The sequence below is a fragment of the Coffea arabica genome, chromosome 1c (genome assembly GCF_036785885.1).
Source record: "Coffea arabica cultivar ET-39 chromosome 1c, Coffea Arabica ET-39 HiFi, whole genome shotgun sequence".
In the NCBI taxonomy this organism is placed as follows: domain Eukaryota; kingdom Viridiplantae; phylum Streptophyta; class Magnoliopsida; order Gentianales; family Rubiaceae; genus Coffea; species Coffea arabica.
In genome coordinates, this window is record NC_092310.1 from 378,141 (window position 1) to 392,165 (window position 14,025).

Here is a 14,025-nt window from a genome sequence, read left to right on the forward strand (position 1 = left end):
ATTTAGTTGTTGCCTTAACGAGATTTTGATCAATCACCACAAATTTAATCATCCATTGAGATTCTTTTCTAGTTGTCCGTGCCAAGGAGACAACGCACATGCAATTTGCCTGTATTCTTCATGTACAACTATTACTTTTACATTTTTTGATTGTAGATCCTAACCTTCCATCTCAATGAATAATAAATGAAGTTGAGTTTACATTTTAAAATACTTGAAGGCTATCAGATCAAGGTACAATAGTTGTCCTTTCTTTGGTTATTATTTCATTTTGAGCAATTTGATTGTCGTATGGGGCATTTTAAGTTACAAAGCGACATGTTACAAGATGGTTGGCTTTGAGAAGCTAGTCAAGTGCAAAAATTATGTGGATGCTTTTTGTTTTGGATCGATTGAAATAACAAAAAAGCAAAATCTTAAGGACATTTGATCAATTGAAATAACAATAAAGTAAAATCTTAAGGGTATATAGCGTTTCCTCTGCTCATTTATAGAATTAATTTCATTTTAGCCTTTGAAGCATACTTAAAAGTTCAATCTTGCCACTAAAAGTGATGAACTTTCAAAATTGTCCTGCACACAAGAAATCATCTTCCACTTTGACCTTCTGTCCAAATTTTGTTTACTATTTTATATCTAGTAGTAACTAATAAGTGTACTCACATCGCAAAAATAATAATAAAAAGAAAAGGTGTCCTCAAAGGAGTTCACAAAAGCCCTTGGATGGGGGAGGAATTAGTTGGATGATTTGGAGGAGCGAGTGTAAATGATAGGTTTTGGAATCGAACCCTCCCACTTACACTATAAAATAATGTAAGAAAAACAAAAAAATTTTTAAAAAAAAACCCTTAAATAATGTAAAGATAAAATATTTGGACATACATATCATTAACATAATGATTCTCATTCACAAATGTAATATAATAAAGTCATGTAAGTTGAAAATTTCCATCCCATAGTGAATTGAAAAAAAAGAGTTGGTGAAATTATTTAAAGGGACTTGGAACTTTTATATCTTTTGGGGCTCCAAGAATTCAAGTCCTTAAATGCTTTCTCATTAAAAAAATGATATCTTTAAAACTTTACATAAATAAAAAAGAGAAATTATAAAACACATAAATAAAATAGATTCCAGTACTCGCTATATTTTGGGCCAAGCCCAGAGTTTTGAACTTTGTATCAGGCCTTCTCCCTCATCTCAGGGTTAAATTAAAGGAAATGTAAGATTTCACTTGAGCTTCTAGCCCACCTAACCATCGCATCGGGAAGAAAGAACTTGTTTGAGAACATGCCCTTGAGGCGTTACTTCCATTAGCATTATTTTCACTAGTGTTAAGTACACATTCAATGTGTGTGCAATCAAGAAATAATTAAAATGAATTAATTTTGTATAAATTTTATTTTTTACTTATAAAATATTTATATAAAGTTTTCAAGAAAGAACTTTGGTTTATATGATTGTAGTAATTTGGTAGATACAATACTTAAGGTGGTTATATTGGTAAAATGTGATTAGGGTAAAATTAATTTTTATAATTTAAAATTTGAAAATTCAAAAGATAACAAAAATGTCTATACCAATTGCTATTATTCAGGCATTATATATTGTATAGATGTTACTTCCATAAACATTATTCACACTAGTGCTAAAGGCACACACGATATCTATGCAATTTAGAATTACTTAAATGTTTTTTGCAAATTGATTTTACACAAAAAATCTCATTTTAAAGAAATTTTTAGTGTTTTAACCCTGTTTTTTTCCTATCAAATGATTGTTATGTTAGTTGTTACAATACTTTTAGTTAAGTTGTCAACATGTGTTTAGAAAATTAAGGTTAAAAATAGGTAATGCTGTTAATCGAGCGGAATATTTGGCTGTCGAACTCGACTCGAGCTCGCTCGATTAGGTGGACGAGCTTTGAAATGTGTTCGGACTCGACTTGCCAAATGAGATATGTGGCTCGAGCTCGAGCTTGAGCTCGTGCAAATTGACCCCAATAAAAATCTATAATTTTCAATTTTTATATTTTTGAATTGTGAAATGACGTATGTACCCTTCCTTATCAAGCCTAATCGAGCTACTCGGATAACAAACGAATCGAGATTACTCGGCTTGTTAATTAAACGAGCATATCTCGAGCTCGAACTCGACTCGTTTACCACAATTAACGAGCCGAGCTCGAGCCTTTCGAGCCTTATCGAGTTGAGCTCAATTGAGCTTTTGAGTTGCTCGTTCCATTTAATAGTTCTAAAAATAGGTATACATGGTTATTTTGAAAATATATGTTTAGATAGCAAAATGGCAAGTAATCTATACAAGGGTAAAGTTGAGAGTTTATACATTAACAATGATTGTTTACCCTAAAATCCCTCTCCTCTTATATGTAATATATAGATACTGTCTCTTTTATAAATAAATAAGAACGAAACCTATTTACCTAGTGTACTCTCGGTAGCGGCTGCGGGTAACAAATGGTAGCTTTCTATTTGTACAGTTGGTTGAATGCTTCAGTTGATCTTAGGACTGGAATCTTGGATTGCCTGATTAACCCACAATTTCCTCTAATTCTGAGATTTGCTCAAATGAAAGTTATTTTCGTCCAGAAGGTTTTCAAGGAGGTGGCTATGTTAATAGTTTCGGTGAGTATTGGAGAGCAGTTCAACAAAGTGTAAGGATCCCAATTCCCATTGACTTGAAGAGCTAAAACGCGTGTATCACTTTGAGTATGTTGGTCTTGATGTTTCAGCTCAATGTGAAACTGAGGTGGAGAGCTGCAAAGAAGCATGCTTGAAAAACCGCTCTCGTGAAGTAGCTCTAGTTCGGTTTTCTAGTGATTATCAACAGGTTATTGAGTCTTTCCAGCTCCAGTTGTGAGTTGTGACACTCATGTACATTGAAAGTGGAAGATATAATTTCATTTGCATTTATTAAAGTATCCAATGGCAAGTTAAATGCAACAATATCTACTACATCAACAACAAAATTTGCTGCACCTGCAAAACCTATCAGGAGCATAGTGGGATCTTCTGCAGGTGTTTTGCTGTATTAGCAGCAGCAGTTGGTTTGTTGATTTTAGTTAGAAAGAGAAGAACCCTGATGAAGGAAGATTTTGATGAAAACTTGGATCAACTTGATTACCTATGAGATTTTCCCATGATGAGTTGTAGGTTATAGCAGATGATTTCAGCTGGAAGATCAGAGGTTTTGGATCCGTATATTGAGGGATCTCTCAGCAATGGGAAGAAAATTGTGGTGAAATATATGCCCTGACAGCTTAGGTCAGGGAAAGAAGGAATTCCTAGCAGAGGTCAAGACCATAGGAAGCATTCATCAAGTCAATCTGGTTACACTGATCGGGTTTTGCATTGAGAAGCAGTGCAGATATCTAGTTTACAAGTTAAAGAGCAATGGATCTTTAGATAAATGGATCTATACGAAAAGCCCTGACCAACCCTGTTGGCAAATGAGAAGAAAGATCATACATGTATAGCTAAAGGCTTGGCTTATCTTCATGAAGAATGCGGATAGACCAATGTCGGCTTAGATATATAACCTCAAAATATTCTGCTAGATGCAAACTTTTTTGTGAAGGTTTCTGATTTTGTCTTGTCTAAGCTGATTAATAGAGATGAGATCCAAATTTGACTGCAAAGAGGCACACCTGGATACATGGCTCCTGAAAGGTTGAGCTCATGTATAACAGAAAAGGCTGATGTGTACAGGTTTGGAATTGTGGTGATGGAAATTGTCTGTGGAAGGAAAAATTTGGATAGGACTGAATCCAACAAATTTGTACATTTGCTCAATGATTTCATGAAAACAATCTGAGGGGGATCGATTGGTTGACATGATTTACAGTTACTGCGATGGTACAAGGAAAATGTCCCAGATATCCTCCACATGATGAGGCTTGCAGTATGGTGCTTACAAAGTGATTTTACCTTGAGGAGGGCGTCTACGTCGACAGTGATTAAACTGATAAAAGGGTAATGAGGTATTGAAGCTAGACTGAAATTAGTGTCCTTCATTTCACATATCTCACAGCAATCAAACGAGAGCATGAGTTAATCACCACAGCACCGGTATTCCCATAAACTCTTTCAGGATGAGGACCAAGGTAGAGTTTACAACAGGATTTACTGTAACTTTTGCTCTTCTTTAGTAACTTGAATTCTATGTGTTGGTGTGTGATTACTAATTTCTTGTTATTCTTAGTCTTTATTGATTAATGTGACAATGTTTAGTCCTCCTCTGTTTCTTGAATAACCTACTATTACTGGAATTCGTGCAGAATTTGCAGAGCTTCTTCTAGTTAAGTTACTAAACAAAGTCCTGTTCTCATGAACCTAAGTGATATTATAAGACCAAATGCTCTCCAGCAACATTTTCTAAATGGGGAAAGTTGGCCTTCAAGAAACCTACTTTGTGGGATTCTCATTCAGCTCTTTCTAGAAGCTTTATCGACTCCAGACATAGACAATGAAGATGAATATAAAAATTACTGTCAGTTTATCATAATACCTTGCTTGTTTCATCACGTTTCTTAATCAAATATAGCTCAAGATTAACTGCTCATAGTAAACCAAATAGCATTTTCGTTCTAGATTTCTGGCGGATCAGTAGTTTACTTGTTGGATGAAAGTCTATAGCACGGCAGAGGCAGTATTTTACACACATCCTGGATTAAAACATAACCTTCACTTCTTTTCCAAAATTTACAGGTATCTCTACCTTTTGCCTTTCTTTCCATTTTAAAATCAGAAGTTGCGCCATTTGGATACTCTCTGGGATCTACAGAGGGGGGTTTGTGTGTATTTTGCTTGAATTTTCAAGGATTTAGGGAATAAGACCACACTAATAACTAGAATGCGGATTGCTGCTTACTAAAATCTCCTTATCTCTTGGTCTAGTTGGATCATAAGAAAATAAAAAAGAATTAAAACATGATGTTTGTGAAGGAGAAATAATAATATAATAAAAAGTGGGACAGAGAGTGGCACAAGATGTGGGACAGAAGATCCGGTGCGATGAAAACTGGTAACATCGTCGGTGATGTACAGAGCGGGTGAAAAGACTTGAGTTGTAGCTTTACCCCATGGACTACAAGCTCAATAGCCCAAGTTAAAATTGGGCTAGGCTCATTTGACGACAAGATGATTTCTTTTTTCCCCTTCTTCAATTAAGACTAGGGATGACAATGGGGGCGGGTGCCCGCGCGGCGGGCTCTCGGGGCGGGGCGGGGGGCGGGGGAGTATACCCCCGCCTCATCCCCCGCCCCGCCACCCGCAAAATATATATATATATATAAATATATATAATTATATATAATATGTAAGTTAATTAGTTATAAACTTATGATAATGATATTATTAGTTAGATGTATTATATAATGTATATTAGTTTATGTAATATAATTGATATTATCAATTATATGAATAATTATACATGTCTACTAATAGAATTTATTAATTAGTTATACTAAATTTACTAATACATTTATACTAAATTTCTAATTACACTTAATAGAATAACACTTTTTTCTAAAAAAAAGCACAAACACAATAATGAATTAGTGATTGCATTTGTACTAAAAGTGAAAACTTGACTATTTTAGTTATATTTATTTCATCATATTGGATTGTATTCAAATAACTTCTGTTTGATTGTTTTTATGAGTTTCAATTATAAAATTACAATGAATAATAATTTGGTGATGTGTTGATATTTTAGTACTTGATTATTTATTAAAATTTAATTATAATAAAATTATATAATAAAATTTTATTAACCCCGCGGGGGAAGCGGGGCAAGGCGGGGCGGGGAGGGGGACGGGGCGGGGGACGGGGGGAACTAATAGGCAACCCCGCCCCAACCCCGCCCCGTTGCCATCCCTAATTAAGACAGAATATGCAAGAAATTATCAACAAGAAGTCCGCAAGACCAGATTTAACTGATAGGGACGTTAACTGAGTTTATTGTAACTCTTCTTCTAAAACATATATCCAAAGTAATCTAATTTTAAAAATTATTATCTTTATGATTCTTTTTTTGCCACGTAGGTTGCATATATGGCAGAATAGAAATAGAGGCACACTCTATTTTTCTTTTTTATCTAATATCTTTCTTGATTCTCTCTCTGAACTATTTCCTTTAGTTATTTTTTTCTTGTCAAAAGTAATTCTAAAAGGCCAATATTTATATTAATAGAATCTAAAACTTCACTATCATTCCTGATATTGTATTTGTGGATGAAAATATTCTTCCCGAATTGATAATCTTAAGGTAAATGAAGATTATTCCCTTATCTTTTCTATTGTATAGTTTTTGAAATATTCCTATAGCTTTCAAAAAAATTTTGAATACTAATTATTTAAGAAATGATTTCTCATACCGTGTGTTTGATAAAATGTCCAAGAGGAAAACTACATAACAACATAGATTCATGCTCAATATGTTTAATTTCTACCACATATACGAGCATGTTCATTTGTAGTGCTTCTATATCACATGACCAAATAATCTCATATACTTAATATATTTTTGCACATTTATTCAACATCAATTGATGGTTTGTGTTACTTTTGAGCAACTTGAACATTATCTTAATTGCATTAGTAGATTTCTTTTGCATTGCATGAAATTTACTAGTCTCAATTTCGATTTAATCTACTGGTAGTTCTTGTATCTAGTGTTATTATAAATAACATGTAAATGATGACCTTGCTAATTATTGACAAATACTGGTAGTTCTTGTCTTAGATAGCATAACAATATTTGCTTAATTAATGATTTTTTTAATTTTGTGTAGGTGGTGCTGCTGAATTTTGTAGCAATGGCTGGTAGAAATGTTACTATATATTTTTTTTATTGTAATGGTAGGATGACAACTGGCATCATGGTCTTAGTTACGAGGGTGTTACTCCAAAAGCCATTCGAGTAAGTTATCAGATGAAATACCATGAACTCATGGACAAGATATATGTTATCACTAGCTATGAAAAATGTCAAGTTGCAATAAAAAAACTTCTACCTTGTGATAGCTCTTTGTTTTCCTCATTCCCTATATATGATTTGCAGTGATCAAATAGAACTTACCCATTTTGGAGATAGGATCAATGAAGTGCTCGAATTTAGCATTATTAAATTGCCTGAACATAGGATTAGTGGATTGCCTAATGACATTCTTGTATTCATTTCCTATTTGCTAACACTTAAGGAAGTTTCAAGAGTTTGGGTTCAAATATTTCAAATTTGCTTCCAATTGGCAATGATTATGAGACATTTATTGATTGCAAATTTATTGTAATTATACCATGATAGTTTTTTCAGTTCAGAATATCTTGTTTTTTAGTTCTTTGCATAAGATATAGATGTTGAGAACTTTATTGCATTTTTAAAATTTAATTAAAAAAATCTTATTTTTGTCATTTTTTCCCTTACAACATGACTTTTTCCAGTAGTAGGATGCCATTTACCTTTTTATACTACTTGATTGCTTATATAGTAATTTGGTAGACTTGAAAATTTCAGTATGATTACTTTTTGTAAAAGTTCTTTTCAAGGAGTAGGAAGCATAACATAAACAAATCTGATAACTTTGAAATTTTTGTAACTTTTCCTTGTTATTACTTACAATTTTCGTTGCAATTTTTGTATTTTTCAAATTTATTTTTGAAAAAATATATGAAATCGATTTGATACATTTTTAAAAAAGTGCAGAGACCAATAATAGCAAGGTCAATAATGGTAGAATTTATTTTAAATAATTATAAGGAAATTATCAAAGTTACGCAATCTTCTGTGCTTTTATAATAAAAAATTCAAATTTTTAGTTCATGTTGGAAACTATAGACGAGATTAAAGCTTTCCTTTCTTGTTATCCTACATGGCAATCAGGGTAATTAGGTGGAAAAAATAACATCATTATGGGAATAAAATTTGAAAGTGAATCACATTGGGAATATTTTTTAGATAGAGTGCTATTTTGGCAAAAAACTCTTCTCTTCTCATCGTGGTGATAGATGCTCAACGCAGCCAAAATTGCCGGCCTTACTTTCCCTTCTTAGTACTTCATGTGGGTTGACTTCCTTTGCAAGGTATACTTGGGTGGATTGATAACAGAGGAATAGACATGTTTTGGTCCAGAATAGGAGTGTAAACGAATTGAGTCGAGTTGAACTTTGGCCTAATCAAATCGAGTCTCTAGTTAATTTTATGAATCTCGAACTTGAACTTGAATTCGACGAGTTCAAAATATCAAACTCGATCTCGAGCTCGACTCAAATTCGAGTCCAGCTTAAAAAATAAAAAATAAAAATAATTATTTTATTTTTAAATTGAATAAAATAATAATTTTTTAACAAACAATAAAATATTAGGGATATATATATATATGTAATTTTACTATTAAAAGAAAAATTTTTTAAAAAAATATATAATCGAGCTCGCGAACCAATGAGTTTAATGTTTTTGAGTTAGAGCTCGACTCGAACTCGATGTTGACCGAGCTTGAGCTGCTCGAGTGGTGAATAGCCCTACTCTAGAATGATTGTGCCACTCACTCTAGCACAAATGGTAGAAAGTACACATTTAATTCTAAAAGATTTTCTCAGGAAATAGTTTCTGTCAAGATTCTAAGAAACTATTCTCATAACACACACACACACATATTAGGCACTGATCCTCGCATTATTCTCATAACTTTCCAGGAATTCCAATGACATGAGAAATAGTACAGTATATAAACATAGGAGGCGGACACGAGATCAGGGGAATGAATGAAATTAAGAAAGTTGTTCACAGGGCTGATCTGACAAAAGTGGAGCCATCAATAATACTATGATGGTTGTTGCTCAACAACTTCTCCAGCTCTCTCACAAATCTGTCCATTGCAAAGCCCGGCAGGCAAATAGGAACCACTATTCCTTTCTCCCCGTTCTTGTTCGTGACAGTTATGTAAAAGCTCAACAAGCCGGGGATGGCACCAACCCCGCCCTTGGCCGGGCCTCCGAACTCTGGCCTTCCCCAACCGTAGTCCACCTCATTGAACCCAATCCGAGTAACATCCGACACGACATAAGTCCTCACCACGGTGAAATGAGGCCTCCCTTTGATAACCATTAAATCAGCCACCGATTTCATGTAATCTTCAGTCACATCACCTTTGGCCTTGGTCACCAGCTCCAACGCATATCCGAGAGGCCTCTTGCACAGCTCTCCGGCAGTCGTCAGGGCCACCGGAAATGCAAAGCCATTGCCATAGTATCCTTGTGGCAAGGGAGGATCGAACTTGGAGCGAGCATTGACGACGCAGATCATGCGGACTTCCTCATTGGGTTCGGGCTGGAGGGCGATGGTCCGGCAACGCCAGAGACAGGCCGTCAAAACCTCAAATGTCGAACACTTGCGACTGATGTCGAGCGGGATGGATTTTCTCAGAGCTGACACCTCCGCCGGGCCGAAGAAGAAAGAGCGGTGGACCATGTCGTCCAGGGGAATTATGGTTCCTTTGGTATCGGGTACCTCATCGTATTCGTGATGGATGCACGTCACCCTTGGCGGGTCTCTAGCATTCAGGAGCTCTCTCTGCCATACTGGCAGTACAGATGGGGCGGAAGCTCCCCGTGCGATTTCGCCGACTGCATTCATGAACTGAACGATTCCGGCACCGTCGGACATGGTGTGATTCATGCGCAGTGCGAAGATGAAACCCCCGCATCTCAAACGAGTCACCTACAACAATACAAGTACTCAATTATGATCAGTAAGTAGATATACAGCAGTACTAGTAGTTGTTTTCATGCAGTAACTGCGAGTGGAATTAATTTATGAAATTAGCAGCACACGTGACAAAGCGCATGCATAGTTTTGTCCAACAATTACCCGATCCTATTTCACAGATTAATTGATAATTTCATAGATTAAAAACAATTATCGACTAAATAGTCACGAATTTACTGATCATATTATTTAGTAGTCAATTAATTGAAAAAGCGTAGAGGTAGTTTTATCCAACAACTACGCAATCCTATTTCACACATTAATTGTTAATTTCATAGATTAAGAGCAATTATCGATCAAATGATCACGGATTTACTGATCATATTATTTAGTAGCCAATTATTGATGAAAAATAATTTGATGGTCAAAACATGATTCGATCAATAATTTAATGGCCGTTAAGATTTTTTACCCTTTATTATTTTGCATCATATTATTCCCATTATATTAGCACTCAATAATTGCGAGTGTAAGAACAAAAAATATGTAGAGCCCACCACCACGGCCAAAACAGTTGAGTTGGTGGCTCTGGTGGTGGAGAATGGAACCAAGAAAGGCTATGTGTGGCATTCATCAATGAAGCTGAGAATTTCAGAGAGAGTAAATGGCATTTCAGACATAATAAAGTGGAAGATGCTGCAAATATTTGTATTTGGGACACAATCCACTCAATACTGACGAAAGGGCACTAATACTACTGCCACAGCTAATGATCGGTCATCCATTCATTACCATATGCTACCATACAAGATTAATGGTTCTTTTTTCGAAATGTCTTTTTACCTTCAAACATTTAAAGAAAATCATTTTTTTTAAAAAAAATACTATTAAAACATTGGATGACCAGACCAGACCAATGCAATTGGTCAGAACAGTCAACCCAAGAAATCGGTTAGACTTAGGGCTGCAAACGAGCCGAGCCGAGTCGAGCTTTGAGCTAATCGAGCCGAGCCTCGATTAAATTTTACCAAGCTCGAGCTCGAGCTCGACGAGCTGGCAATTTTTGAGCTCAAGCTCGACTCGAATCAAGTCGAGCCGAGCTCGAGCTCGAGCTCGAAAAAAATAAAAAAAAATATTTTATTTTTTAAAAAAATAAATAAAATAATTTTTTTTTCTGAATAAATAATAAAATATTAAGGATATATACGTAATTTCACTATGAAAATAAAAAATTAAAATATATTTATATATAATATAAGTAATATTATTATTAAATAAAAATAAAAAAAATATATATATATATACTCCCGCTCGCGAGCGGGCTCGCGAGCTAACGAGCTTAATATTCTGAGCTCGAGTTCGAGCTCGAGTTTGACTCGAGCTGGCTCGAGCTCGACTCGAGCTCGATTAATCTCGAGCTCGACTCGAGCTTGACTCGAGCCGCTCGCGAGCGGCTCGATTCGTTTGCAACCCTAGTTAGACTCTTCAAGGGAGGGAATATTCTAAAATTTTTTCATAAAAAATCACAATCAAAGTCTTAGACTCTTCATCGTTTTTTTTTTGGGATTGTGTTTGGTGGTGGTTGGGGGTGTGTGCTAAGCTTTCCTATTCATAAAGCATGAGAAGGAAATTCAACATTAAAATTAAAATTTTGTGTCATATTTTTGTTTTTTCAATTTTATCCTCACAAAAAGAAAAATTTACAAAGATGCCTACTTTAAGTTTAGTAACTCTCTAAATGTAAATCATGAGAAGAGGATTTGACGTTAAAATTTTTTTGTCATCTTTTGATATTTTTTCAATTTTGTTGTCATAAGAGTAAAATTTTACTACTAAAGATAACTGCTTAAATTCAGTAACTTCTAATAACTTCTATTTTATATATATTTTTTGCCAAAAAAAATCCATACGATTTAAATAAAAACAACTTCTTAATTTGTACACTCAAGTATTCAACTCTAAATTCACCCCCTAAATCCTTGGAGAAACAACCAAGACGAAAATAGACAGCTCCAGCCTCACCTCAGGGACAAATCAAGTCAAAAGAGAGAGAGAGAGAGAGAGAGAGAGAGAGAGAGAGAGAGATGAAAAAACAGTAAAGTTGGTTTTGGTTGTGTACCTGTATAAGCAGTACAGGACAGTGAAGGACTCCTGCAGACTCAGGAACATCATAGAGGAGCTCCTCCAAGCAGGGGAATGGAGGCTGAAGTTCATCCCCAAACTGCTCCAGCGTCACCTCTGCATCCGCTTCAATGAACATAACACCCTCCCCCGTGCAGTCCACCACCAGCTTCCTCCCGGCGCATTCTCTGAGACGCCCCGCGAATGGGTAGTAGAACACCAGAGCCTTGGCAATAGCCTCCCTGATCACCTTCACGGTGTCTCTCCTGCTATGAAGATGATCATCATCGCTGCGGTAAAATTGGGTGACAGGGACTTGAAAGCGAAGACCCTCTTGATCGTCGATGTCAGAGAGGAGCTTGCATTCCCGAGGAGTGGACTTCGCCGGACGGACCAGCTCAGGCTTTTGTCTGGTCACCCTGAAGGTCAGAGACTTTGATCCCATTTTGTTGCCCACAAACAAACTGCTACGCGCGCAGTGATTTGACCACTGCAGAGGCCCCGTCCTGGGCCTAGACACGTGGCGGCCCAGGGCAAGCCGAGCTGGGCTTGGACCCCGGGCCCATGGACCAGCCTGGGGTGCGCAGCTGCTAGGGCTCCGGAGAGCTATTCCGCAAAGGGCGGGGAGAATCCCCCTCAGTGCGGGATTGAGACTATGGAGGGCAGGTCCCGAATCGTACGGAGGTCGGACTCTCTTACAGGTATAAATGGTAACGCACGCCCACTGTACAAGGTACGCTCACTATTGGCAAATTACTTCCGACTACTTTACTTCCCGTGAACTTCACTCATTGGAAAACTAACTTGACCGTCGGAGTGCTCTCGGGAACCACCTCGGGGCCCCCCTTGTGAGATCACCCGCTCGTCTGTTTTGCAGGCTTGGAGCGAGCCCTATCCGTCAGCACGCCGAGCTCACCAGAACAGCTCGGTCCGGGGAAGCTCTGCGCTTCTTCAACCACCACCAACGAATATATTTGTTCAGGCTCAGGTTTAGTAAATGAAAACACTAGTAATGAGAATGCTTTAATTGTGTGTATACAAATATAGATAGTCTAACACAGGAGAAGAAAGAAAGAAGATTTGGTAGTTTTGAGGATACCTTCCTTCGTTCCCAGCATGGGATTTATACAGTACCACTGATTGCAACAATAGTCATATCTCGTACGCAAGAGGAGTTGAAGTAAAAACACACCACGTCTAGTGCACTTAATTGTTTCTACTTGCATGTACATTTTCCTCATCTTTTCCCACTTCTTTTGTCAATTGACTGACCTGCTATTTTGGTCTAGCCTTCTTCTCACTTTCAGGCCTTCCCACTGTCGAACAACAAAAAGATGCTTCTTGTAACTTGGATCAACACGTAACCGCCAGTCATTTAAGGTTTGGCGGGTGGAAGGTAAGGGTGCGTAGTGAATCCACCAATTGTCACATTAAGTAATTTCTTTAAAAAATTTAGATGGATGCGTAGTACATCTATTTGGTCTGATAGTGATTCACTTCTCACCGATTTTCCTAGACTTAGTTAAATTTCCCTTTAGATTAGAATAGTGTAGGATTGACGATTGACAAAAAAAAAAAAGGAACTTGGATCAACACTTTCAAATGAATTTTTCTATTCCTAAAATGTCTGGGCAATTTCTCTCAACACATTATAGTACCAGTAGCATACTTTAATTTTCCCTTGAGTTTCTCGGTACTCCTATGTGATGTGGACTTCCTCCTCCTGCAAATAGAGAACAAATTCCGTTTCAGCTTTTATCATTCATTACGCAATATATATTAGAATTAAAATTTTTTTTGAAAGAACTAGAATCTGATTATGTTAGTGCAAAATAATCCTAGACCTTCATGGGTGCAAATATAGGACAGAACATCTATGCAAGTAAAAAATTAATTTTACTCTTTGATTTAAAATTTACTAACCAAAAAATATTAATCTATTTTTACTTCCAACATATGCCGGAAGGGCACCAGTGAGAAGCTCAAAAAATCAAATTATCGTTCTAAAGCAAGGAACAGAAACTTATATAGTACATGTTCAGATTCATTTAGACACCAGTTAATTTCTGTCTTCTTCTTTTTTTTTTTTACTATTTTATTTTTCCTCCAAAGCAATTTGCTCGAGCAACGTAACTAAGTTGACGTCCTCAAAGCAATTGATTTTGACGTTTAAAGAAACG

General features: G+C 36.3%; 1 protein-coding gene across 1 annotated transcript; it reads right to left on the reverse strand.

Moving 5' to 3' along the window:
- Positions 1-8,630: 8,630 nt before the first annotated feature.
- On the reverse strand, positions 8,631-12,327 carry LOC113732529 (benzyl alcohol O-benzoyltransferase-like). Its single transcript, XM_072047693.1, has 2 exons — positions 11,844-12,327; positions 8,631-9,736 (listed from the first exon to the last, which is right to left on the reverse strand). Exons 1-2 carry the CDS (start codon positions 12,288-12,290, stop codon positions 8,801-8,803), a joined length of 1,383 nt encoding a protein of 460 aa, XP_071903794.1. The 5' UTR covers positions 12,291-12,327; the 3' UTR covers positions 8,631-8,800.
- Positions 12,328-14,025: the final 1,698 nt, after the last annotated feature.

Coding starts and splice junctions, on each gene's coding strand:
- LOC113732529 (XM_072047693.1), bottom strand. CDS start 12,290: ATGGGATCAAAGTCTCTGACCTTCAGGGTGACCAGACAAAAGCCTGAG. Junction 9,737..11,843: donor GTCCTGTACTGCTTATACAG/GTACACAACCAA, acceptor GTATTGTTGTAG/GTGACTCGTTTGAGATGCGG.